This window comes from Netta rufina, assembly GCF_964035555.1.
Source record: "Netta rufina genome assembly, chromosome: 1".
NCBI lineage: Eukaryota > Metazoa > Chordata > Aves > Anseriformes > Anatidae > Netta > Netta rufina.
In genome coordinates this window covers 131,274,000-131,297,154 of record NC_140123.1, presented here as the reverse complement: position 1 = coordinate 131,297,154, position 23,155 = coordinate 131,274,000, and the positions used below count along the sequence as shown (strand labels likewise).

Here is a 23,155-nt window from a genome sequence, read left to right as displayed (position 1 = left end):
TACTCTTCTGATCCCAGCTGTGACTGTGTGGGTTTAAAGACGAACAGCTTCTCCCCATACAAAGCTCTGTAGATGAGAACAAACCATACAAGTTGTTTGTGGAATATCAGCATTATGTGCAGGACTGGGCAAGTTTTCCTGTGACACAGTCATTTTCCCACTGCATTAGGAAGAACCACAACACTCACATAGTTTTCCTAGGGGGGGCAAAATATGAAAGTGAGATCCTGCTGTCCTAAAAGAGCTGATCAGGGCATTTACCTCAGTCACTGAACATCTGCATTCAAATCCTTTCTTTGCCTCTTTCACACCACAGACGGGAATGTGGGTTTCCCACATCCCAAGCTTGTGGTTTTACCACCAGGCTACTTGTTCTTTGAAAGCAGGTTTTTCTTTCGGGTTTTACATCTGCTCAGGCGAGATAGCCTACTTAATAAGCATACCGAATCACACAGTTTTAACTCTGATTTGTGAGATGATCTTATCTGTTGCTCTGTCAGATGTATTTTTGTGAGTATTTTTAATTGAGGCTGTTGAGAAACAATCTAATACAGACATCTAACACAAAAATTACCAGGTTGCTAAACTTAAGTCACTGGGAGAGGAGAAATGGGAATCGTAAGGTACTTCCCCACTTCATTTTCCCCGCATTTCATGACAACATATACCCTCCCACTGCATAGAAGTGCGCTGTAAGAATCCTTACACAGGCTCCCATAGGACTTTTGTCACCGGTTTCAATGGCAGAAAAGACTGGTTTCAAGAACACAAGGAAAGCAGCTCGTCTGATCTTTTCCAGGCTCTGTCTGAAGCGACAGGATTTTTCACACAACAGCTCAAAGATGTGTTTGTTTTCTGCCCAAGTCTTAACACCTTCCACGTGAGGGAGTAGGATTGAACAGCGGCACGGGGTCTTTGGCTTATTTACACAAATTAATCACAGGAACACATTTTGTAAATTAGATGGCTTAGTCCCAAAGGGTTAATGCCTTTGCTTCTCAGATGGGTATGGCCCAGAGTCAGAGCGCCTTAGATTCACACTGGGAATGAAAGAGGCTGAAAGTTTTGTCGCACGCAGTTGCGGAGAACAAAGCTCCAGCCTCTTAAATTAAAACCCTTGATCACCAGATGTGTAGGCATGACATGTTTATTTTTGACCTTCCAATTTCAAGAGGGAAAGCAAAATCGCACAAATTAATCCCTGGTGTAAGCTGGTCGACATCAGCGCAGCTACCCTCAGAAAAACCTTCATTAGGAACAAGCTGCACTATCTGGGACCTGGCGACACGTTTCAAAAAATCTCACCTCTTTGGGTGCAGCACGGGCGTGTAAAGGACCTGCACGCTGGATCTTTGCAATTACAGTTCAATTACACTTCTGGCCTTTTAGTAAGAAAACAGGCTTCATCGTGCAATTGTTAGCGTGCTTCCAAACCATCAGCTCTGTTTATTAACTTTTGTACAGAGCACCCTGGCAACTACCAACAAAGCCTCACATTTTACGTTGAGATTAGTGAAAGGTTAACGGGCGCCTAAGCTCCACGGCGATTCAGCCAGGCCCGTTTGACATTTTTGTGACCGGCTAGGGATAAAAACGCTTTCTTATGTGCACCGAGCCAGCTTCCCCCGCGCTCCTCGGCCGAGCAGCCGACGTCTCCCCCTCAGGGCGAAGCCGTGCCGGGACGGCTAAGGCTCCTTTTAGCCTCTTTCTGCCCGCCGGTGGCGGCGTGCGGGGGCGGCGAGGAGACCCCCTGCGGCCAGCGCCGCTGCAAGACCGCCCTCCCCCGCCCCGCCGCCCTCCCTGCCCTTCCCTCGTCGCGGCCGCGGCGAGGGGCGGGCCCGGGGAGCGCGGAGCGCATCGATCGCCGCCCTCCCTCCCTGCCTCCATCCGGCCGCCCGCCCGCTCGGCGCTCGGCTCCCTCGGCAGCCCCGGCCCTCCCCGTCCCCCGCCATTTCGCACCGGGACGGGCAGCGAGGCGCAGCGCCCGCCGCGCCGGGGCGGCCCTCCGAGGCAGGCAGGCACGGAGACAGGCACGGAGACGCCGGCGTCGCCCCGCGGCTCGGCTCGGCGCAGCGCGGCGCCACGCAGGTAGCCGCCCTCCTCCCGCACCCCTCGCCCGCTCTCCCTCCCTCGTCCCCCGCTGAAGGGGAAGCGGCTGCCCGCAGCCGGGCGCCCCTCGCCTCGCCTCGCCTCGCCTCGCCGCCCCGTACCGGGGGCAGCAGCCGCGCTGCCGGCTGCCCTCAGCCGGAGCCGTCGCCGGCGGCAGGGGGCGGCGGGACAGGTGGCCAACGCCCTCCGGGAGCCCGGCACCCTTGTGCTGAGTCAACCCTTCGGTCTCTCGCCCCCCTTCTCCCCTTCTTTCTATTCAGTGTAAAGCCCGGCCGCCGGGCCGGCACGGAAAGTTTGGCCGGGGCGGCCGCGGCCCCGGCCGGGCGCTGAGGGGAGCCGGGGCGGGGCGGGCGCGGGGCCGGGCCCCGGGAGGTGCGGGGCCGGGGCCGGGGCCAGGAGGGGCCGGGGAAGGGCCGCGACCCTGGGGCTCTTCCTCGGCTCGGGGGGCAGCCCCGGCCCCGGGGAAAGCTGGGCGGCCTCCCGGGAACTTGGGGAGCAGGCAGTGGGGAGGGTCTGCCCTGGTCTGTCCTCTTCGCGGGGTGCTGCCTGGATTTGTGCGTTCCGGCCCCTTGAGTTTCAGCCTCTTCGCGGTCGGAGCACGCAGCCCCGCGCCGCGCTCCGGAGGTGTGATTTTGGCTGGGAAATCGCTTTTTTTTTTTTTTTTTTTTTTTTCCCCTCGTTCCTTTTTGTCCTGCCTTTCCGGGAGGGGATCGCTTTCCGGTGCTAGTAGAGGAACGCGGCGGTGAATGAAAACGCGCTGACAGCATCCTTGTTAGTTGGTGCCTGACTCTCTCCTGCTTAACGTTGGTTTCTTTGTCATCAGGTCTGCTAAAAAATGACAGAATATAAGCTTGTTGTCGTTGGAGCTGGTGGTGTAGGCAAGAGTGCCTTGACAATACAGCTAATTCAGAATCACTTTGTGGATGAATATGACCCTACAATAGAGGTAAACAACTTCATCTTGTGCTTCTTGTGATGAGGATTATCAGCGGTAATGGTAGTTGCTTGCATTTGGATGCTTACCACAAAAAAAACAAACATCATAGAGCAAGACTTTGTATTAAAAGGGCTCAGAAGTAAAGGTCTGCAGCACACCAGTATGAGCCAATCACTGTAATTCTTGGTCTGACTGTGGGACAACGGATACAGTTAAAACATTCACAATTTTGATCAATTAAAGTATGGCATTGGTTGCCATGTTTTGTTGGACAGTTTGAATGCAAGTTTTTAGGATCTTGGTAAGAAAGTATTCCCCAAAGTCATTTGAAAATGCCTCCTAAAACTTTGGCTTTGCATCCGTCTCTTAACATCAAAAAGGAAAGTCATGTGTAAGGAGCAATTTTACTTCTGACATGCACATGTCAAGCTTTCTCAGCTCTTATCATTGTGATCTGTTTCACATGGTGAGTGATGTATTCTGGGATGCTATGCTGAACGAGGCAAAAATTTGGAACCCTATTTCTTTTTTTTTTTTTAACAGGTCAATGCGTGTTTCTGTGTGTCTAGAAAAAGGTGTAAAGTAGCTGCTATAGTGAATTCTTTGGAATACATGGCATAGGCCTTCAAAATCTAAAATTATATCTAAGCTTTAAAAGTTACAGTATTTTAAAGGTTTTTAATGAGCAGGCAAGCCTTGGCTTATAAATATAAGAAAAATACTCGTGTTGTCTGAAATCTCCTGTGGATCATTGGATTTAATAACCTCAGACTGTATAAAAGGAGAAATGACACTATAATTTACCCAAGATTTTTATGTTCCCCGCACTGAAGCTCTTTAGCTTATGACTTCATTTATATGTTTATACAACGGAGCGCTTCCAAGCTCACTTCAAGGAATCACAAAGGTTTAAATCTGGGCTTAAAATGGTGACTCGGAAAATGGCTATGTAGTCATTTTCACGTGGACGTGAGTGAAAGGAGCCAGTGCCCTGAGATGGCAGGAGGCTATCTTTAGTGATGTACAGACCTGAGGTAATATTCCCCAAAGAATGATGTGTTGGCTCAAGCTTGGGATTATCTTAATCTTCACGTGTGTTTTGTCTGTCTGCTAAATGGCCAAGTAACCTCATGTATGCTTGTTGAAGACTGTGAAAAGGAGAAAGGAAGAATGACTAGCACTAGGAAGGCAGCCCTTCCAATTATGACGATGTGAAAGCTGAAAACAAAAACAATGACAACTCAAAATATGCTTAAAAAACAGGGTACACACATCTCCTTGAGAGGAACAGACAAAATGGGCTTGCAGAAGGAACTTGTTGGTATTTGTAATACATGCTCGTAATCATCTGGGCTTCCTAGGTTAGAAGTGTATTTAAACACCACAAAGTACTGTGGAGGTTCTGTAATAGAAAATGTCATATAAGGACAGACCTGTGTAAACAGTTTAGGAACACAAAAACTTAAATGTCAGTATCCCTAAATCACTTGATGGATTTTTGCTAATCAACAAGCTGAGTATTTTGAGACATGCCAAATAATTTTTATTGTAAGACAATACAATTAAAACACAGCACTTGTAGAAAGGACATAAAATCTGAGAACAGTGGTTCTTACTTAGTAATGGGCAGGATGACTGTAATGCTGTGGTCCGTAATCAATATCTTCTGAAAGAAAGAAACAACTTAATGTATGTTACCTGCGTCAACAGCCTGTTGCATGCAACGGTGTTGGTCTTCTGTAACTCCTGCAGGTTGTCTGAGCGCTAGTTACCATTTTTGTCTTGTAAATCCTGAGACCTTGAAAGTGGAGACTGGATGTTCCTACTCACGTGGTAAATCACCTGGTTTGCTTACAGCACTGTAGAATAATCACATAGTTAAGCTTCTAGGGAAGAAATAGTACTGTTGTAACAGGGGTGGTCTGTCATTCCGGGGTGACAAACACGTTCCAGCGAATGGGCTTGTAATGGGGTATAAATGCTTCAGTCCTCACCAGGGCAGAATCCCATTCTGTTGAGAGGGGTTGTGAGGTTGTGCTTCCCGTACAGATGCAGTTGTGGTGCGAGGGGTTGATTAAAGAACAATAGCCATAGAGGCTGTCTTTTCATGCAGTATGAGGAAACAAGGCTAAAGTTGTTTTGACAAGTAACTAGTAAGGTGACTTGGTAGTGTCACAACTATTATTTTTCACTTACTACTGTTCCTTTTATTGGCGTGTAGCTGTTACCAAAATACTAACTTTTCCTTACAGGCAAATAATCAAACTAAGTAAGTATTTTGGAGAAAACAGAGAAAAGAGCTGTGTTTGTTATATACAGCGGGTTCTATACCTGTGTGGTTATATAGTGATTTTAAATCTTTCATGATTAACAAGGTGAAATTCAACGCTTCCAAAATTCCTGTATTGCTAAGACAGTGCAGCTGAAGAGGAGAGAAAAAAAAAAAAGGTTACTTAACCACTGATACATTCTGCAATATTATTGCTTTTTTCAGTGGATTAGAATGAGTGAATCAATAACTGGCTTACCTGCTTGGGAAGCTTCAAATCTCATGACCTGTTTGGGTATAAATATAGAATTTAGATTCTATAGATTTCTGTCTGACCAGGTGATAAGGGGGGAAAGAATTAAAATGAGTGCATATTTGATTGGCTACCATTTCTCAGAAATGCATGCTTTATATGTTTATCGCAATTTCATATCACTTGAAATGGATGTCCAAACACATGTTTATAGCCAAGCAATTTCAAGTGTTTTTTTCTAAGACTGTGTATGCTATCCCTTGGAAATCTGGCCTAACACGGAGAGCAGTTGGACTAGTGCCCTCTACTGGTCGAGATTTGTTAAGACTTTAATTGCAGTATCTTGTGTGATGACTTAAAAAAATTTTTTTCAATAGTTATTTTCACTGCATCAGCATATTTAGTACTAACCTGTGGGTCATATTTTAAATGTCTTAGAGAAAGAACAGCCTTCCTAGTTGGCTGATAAAGGCTTTTTTTTTTTTTTTTAATCGGATTAGCAAAATCCCTTGAGTGATTTAGAAATACTGATATTTAAGTCTGTATGTTCTTAAATAACCTGCGCACCTGTGAAACTTCCAACATTTAGTAATAGCTTAGTCTTAGTAGCTGTGATATTCTAATATTAAATCATTGGTATAGTGGATTCTTAAAACAAGTTATTCTCAGAGATGGGATTTATTAAGCAGTAGATTGTTTCAGATAAATTCCATATGTAGTGCATAGCTGAGACCTCCTATCATGTTTTGCTATCAGTGCTAGTTGTGAACAGATGGAATTATTGCTCCTTTTGCATAATTTGTGTGATTTTTATGGCTTGAAAGGCCAACAACAGCAGGCTATGTGATTAATTAAATTAAAACTTTTTGATGTAGGTAGTGTCTGCATACTGGGAAAAATGGCAAATTCATATTTGGGGTCATGTACTATTCTGAGATTCATTTCTAGTTTGCATTTTGGTTTTACTTGATAGCCTTAAATTAGGTGTTTCTTTATTGCAATATCTTCCAGTGTGCAGTGAAGCTACTGAGTTTTTAAAAATTCACAAGAAGGGGTCTTTCATTGTTAAAGGGGAATCTGGCCGTGCTGGGTTCTGCTATTGCATATTGAAGTAAGAGTATTACGAGTACCATAGTGGCATCACTGGCGCTGAGCTTTTCAGTACGTACTGTGTTCGTTTTTTGCTGGACTTGATAACTTTCACAGCATGGTAACATTTAAATTTTATCTGTAATATGTGTAGGCTGGTGTTCACTGCAGTGATGTTGGGGTCTCAGTAACCTGAGCTATTAATATGGTGGTTCAGTTTTCTTACCTACAAATGTGATTCAATGTTTGGCTTCTTGGCAGAGAGGAAACCAAAAACTACCAAATAAGCAAAATGTGTATTTTTTTCAGTAACTAAGAAAATCTCAAACTTGAATCCTCTCTCCCGCATCCTTTGTCTTTTCCTTTCATCTCAGGTCTTTCTAGTTAGTGACAAACTTTTCCTTCCAGAACTGAGCAAAACGAATGTCTTAAGGCATTCCTTGCTTTTGTAGCTATGTTGCGCTTTATGCTGGTGCATCTTTGCTACTGTTGCTAGCATGACATAATAAAGCTAGCACTTACTGCAGGAAGAATTTTTCAAAAATTATTTTCTCTGATGAAAGTTACGTAAAATTTTTGTTTAGGACTCATTTGTGGTGAGTTTCTTTTCCTCTGAAGTGATAAGGTGCAAAGGAGTAATACAGGCTTTCCAAGAAATGTTTTTTTTTTATATTTTTAAAGTACCAGTCAAATTTTAAGGGGTGAAAATAGGCTTTTTAAACATGCCTAGTATAATGCAAGAAGTTCTACTAGTATGTCACTAACTGTGATAAAGTTAATCATAGGACATGTGTGATGTCTTGTTGAATTTGAGTAAATTGGAATAGAGATGTGTAGGTTTTCTTATTCTTCTCCTTTAAGCATTGTCATGGAACATTAACCTTATTTTAAAACTTAGTGGAGCTTGTGTATTTGTCCCATCTGCGTCAATGTTTAAACATTGCTTATATTTTTCTAAAATTACCTAGTATTTACTACGAACACTGAGTTTGCACTTCTGTGAAATAAACTCCAACGTGATTTTGGAAATTTAACTTTTATCTTAAAGGGTAAGTGGTCAATATTGTTCTATCTGATATTGCTGAATGATAGCCAGGCTAAAGATAAATAGGAGAGTAGAGAGTCTGTTTACTTCAAGATTTTCATTCTATACAACTACTTGTTTGTAGGATGAGCAACAAGAAAGAACAGAAACTTATTTAAAAAACAAACAAAAAACCCCACCAAATTGACGAAGTGCATAGAAATAGATGTATAGTGCCTTAAAATGCGTACAAAGGAAGCAAGATCACTTTGAATTAATCTTCAAGTTAGTTATAATTGCAATTTTAACTTGCTTCTCCGTAGCTTAGGCTCACTTTTGCAGAGTTTTAAAAATATCCTGTTTATATAATAAGAACAGAAGCAATATTATGTGAAGCTCTACCTAAAGGATCGGAAAGGTAATGCCATGGTTTCGTCTTGACACCTTTTATGTGTTACAAGTACAGTTTACTGAGAATAATACTCAGTGACATTGTTAAAGCTTATTGACATTGGTTTATTTAGAATATATAGGTGCTTACAGCAAATTCATATTTGTATGGAAAAGTAATGTTCATCTTCTTGTTACTGCTAAAACTATGTACTCAACAGAAACCTAGCACCAAAAAGCCCATAAATATGCATTAACATTTAGCTGTTTGAGACTTTGTACAGATTTCAGCTATTTGAATCAGTGACCTAAAAACTTTGAATTGATAGAGTTGAAATAATTCGTTCCAACGTTTGTTCTCTTAACCCATCAGGGCTTTTATCAGACTCTGTGCTTTGTGTTGGTCTGTCTTGGCTGAGAAGATTGAACTTCAGTTATATCTAGTAAACTTGGATAATTTAATAACTATTATTGTATGTACCTGCTTAGGAGTACAAAACAGATTTCCTGTCCCAAACACTGGAGGGTTTTTATACATAATTTCTTTTTCAGAGGCATACTTTCTTGGAATAGTTCTCTTACTTGTGAACCCTTTTAATTTTGTTGTACGTTGTGGCACAGTGCTTTCATAAACATCCATAGAATAAAGTCAAGTTTTACTCTTTGTTGGTAAATTAAGTAAACTTAAACTTTTAAAAATCATTGTTACAGGTTTCTTCAATTCTTATATTAACAAAGGGAGAGGCTTTTGATCTGGGTCCAATTTGTACTTTGTGTCCCTTTGTGGGGAATAAGAACTGTCCTCTGTATATGTACACATGCACACACATGCAGGGTTACTTGCTGAAGATGCAGAATACAGATCAGAGCATGTCCTCTAAGTGCTCTTTCCTTCTCTGGATTGCTGTATTAGTATAAATATGGGCTACCAATGTTTTTTTTTGTGTCATTTGCACATCTTTAAATTTGGATTTTAACTCTTAAGTGTTTTCAGTTATGCTCAAATACTAGTAAGCAATTTTAGATTTTTTTTTGAGCTATGGGTGCTCAAAATCTTGCTTGTTTGTACTTAACCAAGGCTTATGTTTTTTCTCTTCTTTAGGATTCCTACAGGAAGCAAGTAGTAATCGATGGGGAAACCTGTCTCTTGGATATTCTTGATACAGCAGGTCAAGAAGAATATAGTGCAATGAGGGACCAATACATGAGAACAGGAGAAGGTTTCCTGTGTGTATTTGCTATAAACAATACAAAATCTTTTGAAGATATTCACCATTATAGGTGTGTATATAGAAAGATAATTGACTAACTCTTGTATTAGGTGGATAGGTTGTTTGCTCTTACGCTGCATAACAATTGATCTCTTGTGAAACAGCATTTAAAACACAAGTTAGCAACGCTTCAATTTATGTATGCATTTATAGGTCTGTAATTTCGGGTAATCTGAAAGTCTGCTGCTTCATTTGGGAGTTAGGCAGACAACATATCTAAAAGCTCTTCTGTTACAAATTAATGTGACTTAATGTTTCTGCCTCAGTGGATCTTATTTATTATAGTGAAAAATTATCTAAAGGTAAATTGCTCATTCCATAAATAAAATTGTGTGTTAAGATGGGAAAACTTACACAGTTGAAACTTCATAGGCGATAATATAAATTGTTAGCCTTTGTTCTTTGGGGGGAAGGGAAGAAAAATATCTGTGCAGTGTTGCTAGAGTAAGATGTGAGCTCTAACACCTTTAGAAAGAGATACTTATGAAATCTCAGTTCCAGGATGATGGCTGACTTAGATAAAATTTCAACTCATGCTTTCTTGACATCAGCTACAGTAAAATGGAAATAGAAGCCAGTCTCTCCTGGTGATTACCGTACCACTTGTAATTTTGTAGGTTAACGTTATACTGAATTTTAATCAATATTTAATATTTAATATTAAATAATATTAATATTTAATTAATATTTAATATTACTGAATTCTACTTACCTTCTGTTAGAAGGCAATGCAAATCCCACTAAAGATCACTGAGTTTAGCAGCTTCAATTTAAAGTCAATCCCAAACAAATATTAAGCTGTTCCTGGTTAGATATTTAAGTGTTGACAAATCTATGTAAGTAATAAGCATAAACTCAACATCTGCTTCCAAAAACATGCAACTTCAGCTTGTACCAGGTAGAAGTTGCTGCTCTTCATTTAAGGTGGGATACAATGACAGTTCAAAGTAATCAAAGTCAGGAGCTGTAACTGTCCTGATCATACAGCTTCACTTTCTCCTGTATGCTGGCAGCTCAGCTCATTTGACTCTGTTGTGTGTTGATTTGAGTAGCTGAACTGGTAGATTCCTAGCCACAAAAATAGTTTACTACTGGCTTATCTTTCTGGAGCAACTGTGCGATTAGGAGAGTACTGTGGGCTTTCTGCTCCAGGACAGTTCCTTTTCTAAATTTAAATTGGGTTAGCCAGCTTTTGTGTAAATGTCATTAAATATAAAATGTTGTAATTAAAGAATGTATTGGTACTGGTGACTTAAAAAATGAAACACTTAAGAGTTCTTACAGCAGGGATGACAAATACAAAATATCTCTTGGTTTCAGAAAACAAACAAACAACAACAAAAAAGACCACTAAACTCTTGCTCATCTAACCAGACTGTTATGAAGTCCTTCTAGTGACTTCTAGTACCTAAAAGGGGGCTCCAGGAAAGCTGGGGAGGGACTCTTTGTCAGGGTGTGTAGTAATATGACAAGGAGTAATGGCTTTAAACTGAAAGAGAGTAGATTTGTATTAGATACAAAGAAGAAATTCTTTACTCAAAGGGTAGCAAGGCACTGGCAGAGGTTGCCCAGAGAACCTGTGGATGCCCTGTCCCTAGAGGTGTTCAAGGCCAGGCTGGATGGGGCTTTGGTTGGGTGGAAGGTGTCGCTGCTCATGGCAGGGGGTTGGAACCAGGTGGTCTTTAGGATCCCTTCCAACTCAAACCGTTCTGTGATTCTACAAAAGGGCCTCCTATGGCTGTAGAAGAGGAAGGAATTCTTGTGTAATGATGCCAGAAGCTGTGGCAGTTCAGCCTTATGAGCATTGTTGATGGATAAACTTACTGAAAAATGTCAGCTTTTTTAAAATAGGGTAATATACTTGATGGTGATAGGATTAGTCAATTTACTTTTTGGCGTTTTTTTTATAGCGTATGTGTGGTAGATCAGTATAACTGATGACATTGGAATACTTTATTTTCATTTTGTTTCAGTGGTTTTAAATCTACTGTATAAACTATTAATATCTATTAAATCTGTCTTTTTCTTTAGGGAACAAATAAAAAGAGTTAAAGACTCTGAAGATGTCCCCATGGTGCTAGTAGGAAACAAATGTGATTTGCCTTCCAGAACAGTAGATACAAAACAAGCTCAGGATTTAGCAAGAAGTTATGGAATTCCATTCATTGAAACATCAGCAAAAACAAGACAGGTAAAGCTCAAAACTTACCAGATAAAAGTATGGAACTCCCATCTTAATTATCATAAAGTTAATCATTCTGGGTATTGACAGTTGTTTGGTCATATCAATGGATGTTTTTCTGCAGAGTAGAAATTCTTGTGGTGTCTTTTCTGTCATCTCACTGACAACTGGTAGTTTATTAATGTGTGATTTGCTTCAGTTGCACAAACTTAAAGAATGAGACCCTCAATGCTATTGCACTCCACTGTCAGACAGTTGCAGAATTTTTAACATAAGGCTAGAAGATGAGTTGTTTGTATGCTTAATTAGTAACCAACATAATTTTTCTTTCAGGTATTGATTTAGCATTAGTGGATCATACTTGATAAACCTATTTTATAGCTAAGCAATTGACCATAAGTCATCTTTGAAATTACAGGTCATTTAGATTAGATACTAGGAGTGAGTTTCTTGCTATTCTTCACTTGGAGGGTGGTGAGGCACTGGCACAGGCTGCCCAGAGAAACTGTGGATGCCCCATCCCTGCAAGTGTTCAAGGCCAGGCTGGATGGGGCTTTGGGTGGCCTGGTGTGGTGGGAGGTGTCCCTGCCCATGGCAGGGGGGTTGGAGCCAGATGATCTTTAAAGGTCCCTTCCAAACCAAACCATAATGTGGTTCTACAGGATTAATTGCTGATGTAAACTTGTACTCCTGACATTTTTAGAGCAAACACTTGTTTATTGTACTCCACTGCTATAGGTGGAAGAGGCAGCACTAGGGCCCTCTCAGTGTTCTGTCACTCATCTGGAACAAAGCTACACACGGTGGTATATTCGGGAGAAGATAAGCTGGAAGCTATAGGTGAAACTGTTTTCTGTGCCTGAGAATGTATTCTTAAAAAAAAAAAAAAAAAAGTTGATTTTGATTTTTCTTTTTGTAAGAGTAAAGGCTCTCACTACAGAATTTTACCAGGCCTGAGCAGCCAAATAACTTGTACTCTGCATAATCAGAAGTGTTGCATGCAAGCTATGAATTGGGAAGTAGGTGTAGCAGAAAAAGGCAAATAAGGGCAGAATGCTGCAATTCAAGTAACGCTGTGTAACTGCTGCATCATTTGGCAGAACTTCATCATGGACAGTATGCAAGTTATTTTTGGATAAAAGAAGTGAATATTTCATTAGTGCAAATTTGCTACACCCACCCAAGTTTCTGACAAGTTGAAACCTGGGCTGATAAGTAAAACTTCACTGAGGAATCAAAGGGATTCTAACTTCTGGCAATAAGAGAGCCTGTAAACCTCTGTCAGGTAGGATAAGGAAAACAGAACTACAGAACTTCAGTGGCTGACAATAAACGAGGCCATAAGAGGGTTCTGAAGAGTGTGGCGTATAAGTGGTCTGAATAATTAGAGTGTTTGGAAGCTCCTGCATTAGTGGCTGTCATTGAGATGCTAGGATAAAAAGGAACAACTCTGAAATTACATTTGAGGTTTGAAATACAAATTCTATACTAACATATAGATCTTAATTTGTTCTGCCTGCTGTATAAAGTGTCAGACATTGTTTAGGAAATACTCTTACACAGTTTTAATGAAATTGGGTGTATCTTCGAAGAAGGTTCCCTCACCCACAAACTGCAGATTACTCCCACAAGCATCCTGCCATGCCTAGCCTAATACAAAACTGCATGCTCAAAAATCAACACACCTGTCCACTCTTCTAGTCCTCTTTTACCTGAAGTACTATCAGCTTTTTTTCTTTCATCCAGATACATCTTTCAAGAGGTCTGGCAGAGGTTTGTACTTGTTTCACAGGACAAAAAATGTCTCATATGAACTGTTACTGCTACAATTTGTCTTCTAATCTAATCTGTGACTTCGTGTTTTTGGTAATGCCAATTGAAATATAATAGAAGGGGTCTGGCTGGCCTTTGTTTTTCAAAGTCAAGCTGTACACCCTCTGCAGATAAGGGGTCCCTAAAGGTCTCAGATTTTAAAGTGAAGAAACATACTAGTCTCTGCTGAGAATGTTGCATTCTGAAAGTTGAATCATTATGTGTTTGCTGGTTCTTTCATAGTGGTGTTCATAACACCACTTCAAAACCACTTCTTCAAAAGTAACTCTTTAAATTGGGGGGGAGGGTCAAGCCATTTTGTGAGCTGGATGTGGTCTGTGGACTATATTTTTATTGGGCAGAATTCAGCCCTTGTCATAAAAAATAAAAATAAAAATCTGATACTCTTTGGCCACATGCAGAACGTCTGTCTATGAACAAGTGTAGTTGATGGTCCAATAACTCCTGGAATGTGCAGAAGGCCTGACATCATTATTCAGTAGTAGGAACCTTTTTTCTCCTCCTTTCCTATACCTGCCATCACGCAAATGTTGGTACTAATGCACTGCTGAAGGGCTCCCTGCTGCGTAGCTGCTTTAGGTCTTCTCTGCACCCCACCTTTGCTGGAGTTAAAACCAGAGGGGCTTTCTAGGGAAGTAAGAGAGGTAGAAATGCAAAGGAGTTGTCAGTCTACTCTGTTTTGATTGCCAAGGCATATCTTTAAAAATGAAAGCATTTCATGCTCAGGCAAAATCTCACGTCTGTTCCAACTAATTCAGTTGTTATTTAAGATCTTAAAAAAATGATAGACTAGGTCAAAAATAGGAAACGGAATAACACTGAAATGAAGCGCACTAATAAGTTGTTATGAAAGCTAGTGTATTTGTTTTTACTTGGTTCTGACTGGCAATGAAGGTGTGGATTAGGGGGTATCCTTTAATGTGCCACTGTCCTACTAGTATTAGACTCAAAGGAAAAGCAGGTATGTAGGAGTTACTGTATGCTTTAGTTGTTGAGAACCTGTGTGTAACTGGTGCAGCGTTTACAGACATTTATTCCTGTGCCTCTGGTAAGATGCACAAATAACTGATAATTTAGACAATTTGCTTGGACTGACTTGTAATTTTTTAGGGATTTGTTGTATCTGTTTAAAAATATTATGTTTCACTCAAAGCTGCTGTTATGTGTATAGCTGTGCAACGCTTTCCATTTTTAAAATCTTGTTTTCGGTAATTTATAACTTGACTTCACAGTGCAGGCTGAGTTGTATTTTTTTTTTTTTTGAGCTTTTGTTTTGTGCCAGTTGTTTGTAAGGTAAAACTTTTCCAGAAAAGTTTGGTCCTTCCCAAGGACAAGGCCTCAGGAAAAAGAAAACGTTTTGATAATGTTGGAACAGAACTTTGGCATCCAACATCTGTGCTGAATGACTCCAGGATGCTGAGGAAAACAGTTTTGCTGTTTACCTAACAACATAAATAGAGGCAGCCAAAAAAGGGGTACATGTGTATAGCAATTGTGAAGTTTCAGGTAGGACAGACAGCTGTAATTCTGGCATTTCTTAACTTTCGAGTGGTTAAATTCGTAATTGCAATTCTGATTTTGTGCAGAATTTTATGTGAGTGTGGTGATGTACGTCTGATATTTAACCTTTATAAGATAACACAACTTGAAACTAAATAAATGCTACCATCCCAACCAGTGAAAGTTACTTCTGCATGTGGCTGAGTTGCAGTAACAGTTTCCAAATAGTCCTTTGAAGCATTGTATTTATAGACAGCAAAAACAAGAAGAGCCTTAACCTCATGTAGCAGGAGCTAGTAGGTTTTTGCAGGTTTATACACCATCTGGTATTGGCTGAACTGACTTTCCATCTGCAAAGTTCTGTCAGGTGTACTGTTGTGCAAGTGAGGATAATTCTTTTTGTCCATGTCCACAGGAATACTTTTGTTTATATTGGTTTTAGGATACCAACTCTTATAAAGTGTATAAAGGTGAACGGAATGCTTTTGAGGTTCAAGGTTAACCTTCATTAGTCTCTTTTAAGCACTATTTACAGAAGCAGAACAGGTGAAAATTCCTGGTTATGCTTTGGTCCTTATTGAAGTAGCCAAACATTCATTTTAAAATACGCTTACTTGCAAAGAAAGATTATCTTCTAAGTCAAAAGCATCTATGGCAACATTGTCCTAGAGTTCATGGGTTCTTCAGGCTGTTCACATCTAAACTGCTTTTATGTTTTTAATATTTGCCAAAGGATATTTTTAATTCCATTTATGTCAGCTAAAAGGACTGGTTGATTATATTCCAGATGTGTGAGGCAGGTTCATTTAAGGAAAAAATACTGAGAGCTATTAAAATAAATTGCTGTTAAGATGACTTATTTTTAAAACTGGCACCTGGCTCTTTAAAAATGTCACCTTGTAATGATGAAATTAGCAAATGTCTTTCTTTGTATAAAGTTTTCTTTCAGAATAGTTTCTCTCAATAGAGTTCATAAGACTGTTCTTGATGGTGGCAGTAGTAGCAATTTCTTCTCTCACTCTGTCTCTCTCTCCTCTCTCTGCATTGCTAAAGCAAATCACAGCTCCTGATGGTGATGGGGAAATTGGCAATAAACTTTAAGTGAAGAATTATCAAATTATTCATGTGTAAGCTCCATAATCAAATTACGTATTTCTACTGCAAAACAGTAGATTTGCAAAAACGTTGATTCTTGTACAGCCTGTACTTTGGCGAATAGCAGCAGATCAATGTTTACTCTTTCCTCTTTTTAATGGAATAAGTTTCCATGCCTTCTAGGAAAACATGAAAGTATGAGCTTTACTTCTTTTTTTTTCTTTTTTTTTTTTTTTCTGTTTTTGATGGCTCTTTTAAATTTTGCGAACTTTGAGGCCCGAAATATAGGACAACTTGGGAATTTCTCTAACATGCTAACAGGACATGTTTTGTATAACAGATACAATCCAAGAATTTGAATAAAATCCATTTAATATTAAAAATTGGTATGGCTGTAGGTCAGACGTACCCTCAGATAAACAGCTGTGTGTTAAGAATGAGTCTGAAATACGATAACCGATGGTACAGGTCAAGCAAAATGACCCAGTAACTGCAGTAGTAGATGTTAATAATATTTGTTAAGGGTTGTATAATACAAAGGTGGGTTGGAGAGAGAACTTAAGGAAAAACTGCCTGGATTGTGTTTGGATAATCCTGATGTCTTGGGGGCTTACATGGTTGTACTGTATTTCTTGATCTTTAGTCTCTTCCACTGTTATTCCAAATATTGACCTTTACAGTAAATTAACAACAGTCAATGTGACTGAGGAGACAAGTGATGAAACTGACAGGAAGGCAAATGAAAGATTTACTATCCCCTTTAAAAGCCACAGCTAAACCTTAACACCAACTTGAAGCTGGCGCTGTACCTTTTCATCTTGTATTTGCTAACACCATTCTTCAGTCCTCAGCATCTCTGAGTGATATAAACATATAGCTGCAGAAAGGTAAGGCATGAGACCAGGGAGAATGAAACACTGCTCTGGCATGCCTGAAGAGCTCCCATTAACCAAAGGAAGATGCAAGCAGCAGAACATCACAGGCTGTTTGTGCGTAGTGTTGTTATCTACCCTGACAGGTGCTGAAGTAGCCCAGAAAGAGCAGAGTGGTTGAGCCTTTCGTGTGGATGTGAACTAAGCCCTTAAACATTATCAGTAATGAACTTGTTGCTACGTCTGCATGGAAGAATAACCTCTGTAATTACAATAAGTATTTACTTTGAAAGTTATTCTGAAATAGATATACTTTAGATGCTTCTTAAAAAGCACTTTGCTGTGACTCAAATATTCACTCTCCTAAACCTGGAAGCATCGTGTTTGCTCTATAAGTAGCTTTAAAAAACAATAATGAAATTTAGTATTCTTAGGGGAATTTATTTGTAACCTGTTACGAAATTGCCTGATTTAGAATTTTTCTATACTTTGTTAGCTTGTGGCACAGATCTTTGCAACTCAAGTACTTCAAGAACAGAAGAAACAAGCTTGCTTTGCCAGCCCAAAGAGTAACAGGTTCTCACTTTGGCTAAGAAGTGCAAATAGTTGGCTAACTGTGTGCAAGTACCCCCTAGTTACCAATCTAACAGGGTTTTGTGCCTGCTAAATACATTCATGCCCACAAAAATGTGTGAAAAGATTCAGAAATACAAGCTCGGTTATTTTCAGCACTGGAAGAAATGGAAGAAAATTGTTCTTATTCTGTTTTGTCCCAGTGCTACCTGGCACAGGAAAAGAAAAGTCTCAAAGAACAGATTTCATGGTAATTGGTCAGCAGTAAATTCTTTGGCATGTCTCAGTTCCTTGCATTAAAAAGTACTTATCAAGCAACAAATACGCAGACCCAGCATTTTAAATATATTGAGGAGAAAAAAGTTTGCTTGACGAAGTTGGGTACTGGGCTAAATCTTAAACTGTACCTTAAATGCAAGGCTGATCTTATGTAAGAAAGAAATTTTGTCAGCTAGGAAGGCAGGTCCTGTGGCTTATTCTGTGACATCTTTGAGAGTTTTATTCCATTGTGCTGTTCTGATGGACAGAATCTTTGATATTTATCTCTGGACGTAATATGAACACAGCTTTTCTGTGGACCATTTGGAGATCCATATACTTTTCTCAAGTAAAGCTCATAATTTCGGTGTTTTTTTCCTCTGCCATGGGTGTTCCAATATGTCAATTGATAATAAAGCAGTTTTTAAGGAGTTGTGTTTTACAATGCAGAGAGTGGAGGATGCTTTTTATACATTGGTGCGAGAGATTCGACAGTACAGAGTGAAAAAAATCAGCAAAGAAGAAAAGACTCCAGGGTGCGTGAAAATTAAAAAATGCCTTGTAATGTAACAGGGTAAGTCTTGTAATGTAACAGGGTAAGTCTTGTAATGTAACAGGGTAAGTTTTACAAATCATTTGCCAAATAAAGCTGATTGAGAATATCTTGCAAATCAGACATTTTATGATTAATTACATAATTTACGATATAAAACCAATCAGATTGCAGTATAGTAGTCCTGAATAATATTCCTAGCAAACACGTGGATTTGCTTTGTTTTAAAGGTTTTTGATAAATAGAGTAAGAGGAGGTCTTTCCTGCATGTCAGGGTCTCCATCTGTAAAGTGCAGATATAATTTTGTGTGTCAGGAAATTGAGAGGAAAATATTTTAATACAGATCAGTTGCAGATACTGCTGAAGTTGGACATTTGAGTGAACCTTTAGCTGATGAGCTGAGGGGAGAAGATAACATTTATAGGCCTTCTGAGGTGCAGAAAGAGGAGTTTCTCACTTTTTTTTTTCTCCTGAGTCTTTAAAAAGAAAGGGGGGGGGGGGGTGGGAAGGCAACAGTGAAGTAAAACTGGAGAAAAAAAAAACATCCAGAATTGTTGCAAATAATTTGTTAATGATGCACTCTAAGAAGAATAGGAAGAAGGAGGAGAGAAGAGTCTGTGATGTGGAAAAAGTGCTAGTCTCAATCACTTCCAGTGATGTCTGGATAAACCGTCAAAATAGCTCCTTGCATATATTACTAACCCATTATTTTTTTTTACCTCTTTCTGCAACAAATCAGAAAGTGGGTTATTACTCCTTATATACTCTGCAAGCAGGAGGATGATATGGTGTTTCCTGTTGTTTAAAAGATAGTGTCTGTTTTTCAAGAAGTGTTTTTCACACTTTAGAAACGCTTTGCAGAAAGGTAGTGGAGTTCAAATTCCGTCTTAAAAAGACTCTTGTACCTGTAGGAAGATTTCATTAGATAAGACAATTGAATCCTTAGAAGGAGGAGGGAGAGATTTTATTATGTAACTTTTTTTTTTTTTTTTTTTACTAGATCTCAGGATTATTATATCACTGAAAAGCTAAGAGTGAATGACTGCTCTAAGATGCAACTTCAGATATTTGCTTTTGATAAAGATTGCTTTTGATAAGTGAAATAGGAATTAAAATTGTCTAGGCCTCCTTCCTGTAGTCTTCTGAAAGCCAACTATGCCATTTTTTGCTGTATTACTAATATAGCCATGATGTGAAGTGCCTTTGTTTCCATGTAAGATGTTTTTAAGTGTTTCTACTAAACCCTTGCCCTCCACCTTGGTAATGGTTTGACCTTGTTCCTTGAGCTCCTCTTCCTATGGGAAGGTTTGTTCCTTTTCACTCAGTAAATAATTTCCCACTTGATCCCCATTACCAGAATTAGTCTAGTAAAGAAAGCATTCATTTGTAATCCCTGAAGTAAAATTTCTTTTTTTATACTAGATCTTGACTTTTCTGCTTTTCCTTTTCTTAGACTTCCTTGGGAGGAGAATAGGATGTTGGGAATTGTGGTTTTATTTGTTTTTCAGATTCTGGGATTCTCTCCTTTTTTTTTTTTTTTTTTTTTTTTTTTAATATAGCTCAGGGAATGTATGCTTTCTTTTTACCTGCTTCTTATTTTCTTTCTGCCTGCTTCCAAAAGAAGTATGTCATCTTATTTTTTCCCCATATCAGGGGAAATCTCTTCTGTCAGCAATGGATATTGTTTCTTTTTTCCATATCCTATTTCAAAAATAGTCTTGGGTACAAGACTGTAGAACTTGCAGAGTGCCTGCTCAGGAGAGAAGACATTCATCTTCATATTCAAATGAATTCCTTTAAAAATCTTCAAAATACTGATAGTCATTTCAGCAACTTCATATGCAGGAGGTTAAGCTGGAGGAAGCATACTCCAAAATTCTTGTGGTACAGCTGTAATTCAGTAGTGATTCTAGTGGCATAAGAAGTCCAGCATTTAAAACACTCTGGCTTGTATTAATTCCCATTCCATGACATATGTATTTTATTTCAGTCTGCTGTATAGTAGAAAAGCTAAGGAGAGCAGCACCTAATGATGCAAGTTTTTCAGCTGGTATTCAAAACTTCAGAAATACTCACTATAGCATGCTTTGAAGTGATGCACAGTATTTATTTTCCTTTCGTGTCTGTTGGTAGTCAAATTTGATGGTTCAGAGCATTTTGGTACCTCTAGGAATATTCAGTTATCTTATTGCCGCTTACAAGGTGCCTTTTTAGTTACTTCGATCTTGTCAAAGTTTTGAGCAACCTTGTACTACCCAGATTATTATTAACTGCTGACACTTTCCAAGATTTTAATTCCTTTGGTTGTTACACAAAGCAGAAAGTACACAAAACCTTTTTTTCATTTTCAACAAGCAAGGAGAAAATTCTGAAACTCAGTGTAAGATCCTCAAACGATTTCTCTCTTGAAAGCATTAAGAAGTTTTTACATTTAAAAAAAATACTATAATGAAAAGCTACTCTGTGGTATAAATTAAGCATCTAGACAAGCAATTCAGATTGAGCTGTGTTAGTAAAAATACTTAAATTATGAAAGTTCATTAACTTCTACATTTTTGCTTAAAACTAATTTAATGATTTTTCCATGGAACTACAGAGAGATAAATGTTAACGTTCTCACAACTTTTGTGTGTGTATTGTAGTATTTATTAAATACATTTAAAAGACTCTTCCACAATTTTAAACTTTTGTAAAGATCTATTTGAGGCTGCAGTACTTTAGGAATCCCCATTTCTTATGATTTTATGGTTTCTTATTGATAGATCCAGCTTACTTGCAAAGTTGCACACATGCCTGTAACCACATAACTAGACATCCAGATTTCTGTATGGCCACAGGATGATAGAACTGTGGTGCCCCAAAGAGAAGCTGTAGCCAGGATCAAGTTGTTTCTGCAGGAACAGTGGGATTTTTCTGTTCCTTTCATGTTTCTTAGATGCACTTTGGAAAAACAAGAGTAAAGAGCAAGCTCTGTACTGTATACAGCAACCTACTCTCAGCCTCTGTTTTTCAGAGCAAATATACATTTATTGTGGCTGTGTGGTATAGCTTGGAGCATACATCATATATTTTGAGTTTCTAATCCTAAGCCTGGATTTAAAGCACTCATTCATTCAGTACATCTTATGCTTCCTGAAAAGTTTGTGCACAGTAACTCCATTGTTAGAGGGAGAAAAGTCAGCTGCATGCTGTCCATTGCTACTGAAAAAAGTAACTGGGGAAGCTGACCACATTTGATTTTGTAGTATTGATGCCTTTAGGGAACTTCTCTAAACAGTTTCCACTTGTGTTCTAATTTAATTTTTAACACTTATTCCACAGACAAAGATCAGCTTATTTTGAATCCCTCAGTCCTAACACAAATATTCTAAACGCTTTGTATGTTATATTACCTAACTTTAAAAGGAATTTCTGTTCAAATACAGAAACTAGTATATATGTCATTAATAACTTTAAAAGCTTGCGTTACAAAGGTGTAAATGCAAGGATGAAAGTTGTTCTTCACAAGTATTTTGCAACATGCACTGTATTTAAAAGATCATCACCTTACTAGGTAGAATAAGATTTCAACCTTAGTTGTGAAGTCCTGTGATTAAAGGCCCACAGTATTACTTTGTATGAGTTGCTTTCTCTGTATTTACTCAAAATATAGTTTAAGGAAGGTAGACTGCTCACTTGAAGACTTCAATTGCAATTTCTGTTTAGTTTGTCTTAGAAGATGCCACTTAAGGCTAACAACTGTCCTTGTAGTGAATGCTTTTCTAGCACAGTAAAAAGTGCTAAAGTAATTTTGTAAGGAAATATGAATAGTCCTGTAGATTAATATTGTACAGAAGTTTTTCTTGTTGTTGTAAGAATGAAACTGTTCTCTATTGTGACTGATTATTACTACTTTCCTCCTGGTTGGCTGTCTGAGATGAGAACTGCAGAAGATATGCTTTGAACCATCGCTATTTGTAGATCACTTCCCTACATGAACACTGCCAAATATACTTTGTGCATTAATGCTGAAGTTATAAGTAAAATACAGTAGCTGTCTATGAAATAATACCTAGCTTTTCTAACTTTCAAAAGACATAACCTTTTCCAGAACTGTGGGTACTTTTACTAGGTGTGGTACATCAATTTTATTTTGACAAATAGCACTTTAAAAATAAGAGAAACTTAATTGCAAGAGTATTTTATAGGTCATGAGATCTTGCATAGTGTACTATTAGTTTTGGTGGTAGGGCTACTAAGGACTTTGATCTAACATTAGTTATTTGTAAACATGTTTATAAACTTGACACATGAAAGCTTTTAATAAATTTGTTATACTGGAAGCATTGCTTTCTAGGTGTAGCTAGTTAACACCTCGCTGTCATTTGGACTTAACATATAATAGTTTCATCACCATTTGGTAGTTGACTGAAACAGCAATGAATAAGCTGATTTTTGACATTTTATTTTTGCCCTTTTTTCGGAGTTCACTTTATGCTCTTCCGCTGAAGTAGGTATACAGGAATAAACTAAGACTTGATTTTAATTGTCAGCTTGAAGGCAAACTAGCTGAGAAGTGGTAGAAAGCTGCCTGTCAGTTGTAGGGCCAAATTTCTAGATCAGTTTCTATAGTGGTGCAGTTGGCTACTGTGATGCATCAACATTACACGACTATTTCTGACATATCTAAAAGATAATGCAAGGAGTAAGGCAGTGAAAAATTAAGTTCTTCTTAATATTTTTATAACTATCAGTATTAAATGTAACGGGCTTACTGAGAACACAGATACTCAGTTGGGATTTGGGGCAACTTGAAAGGTAGGCAATAATATAAATAAACTGTATCACATAAATAGGTCATTTCAAGTATATATACAAGTATACTGTATAACACTCTACTCGATTATGGTTCACATCAGGCATACAGATCTCTGGTCAAAACAGCTAATTTTCCTCAGTCATAATTA

At 38.9% G+C, this 23,155-nt stretch overlaps 1 protein-coding gene across 1 annotated transcript in view; it reads left to right on the top strand.

The window, feature by feature from the left end:
- Window positions 1–1,964: 1,964 nt before the first annotated feature.
- Window positions 1,965–23,155, top strand: part of DNAI7 (dynein axonemal intermediate chain 7) — a gene marked incomplete at its 3' end in the record, with an annotated part of 52,174 nt that continues 30,983 nt past the window's right edge. The window contains exons 1-4 of the mRNA XM_084303537.1: window positions 1,965–2,088; window positions 2,933–3,055; window positions 9,174–9,352; window positions 11,374–11,533. Of these exons, the coding sequence (XP_084159663.1) occupies window positions 2,945–3,055; window positions 9,174–9,352; window positions 11,374–11,533 (450 nt within the window). The 5' untranslated portion in view covers window positions 1,965–2,088; window positions 2,933–2,944. The remainder of the gene's footprint in view (window positions 2,089–2,932; window positions 3,056–9,173; window positions 9,353–11,373; window positions 11,534–23,155) is intronic.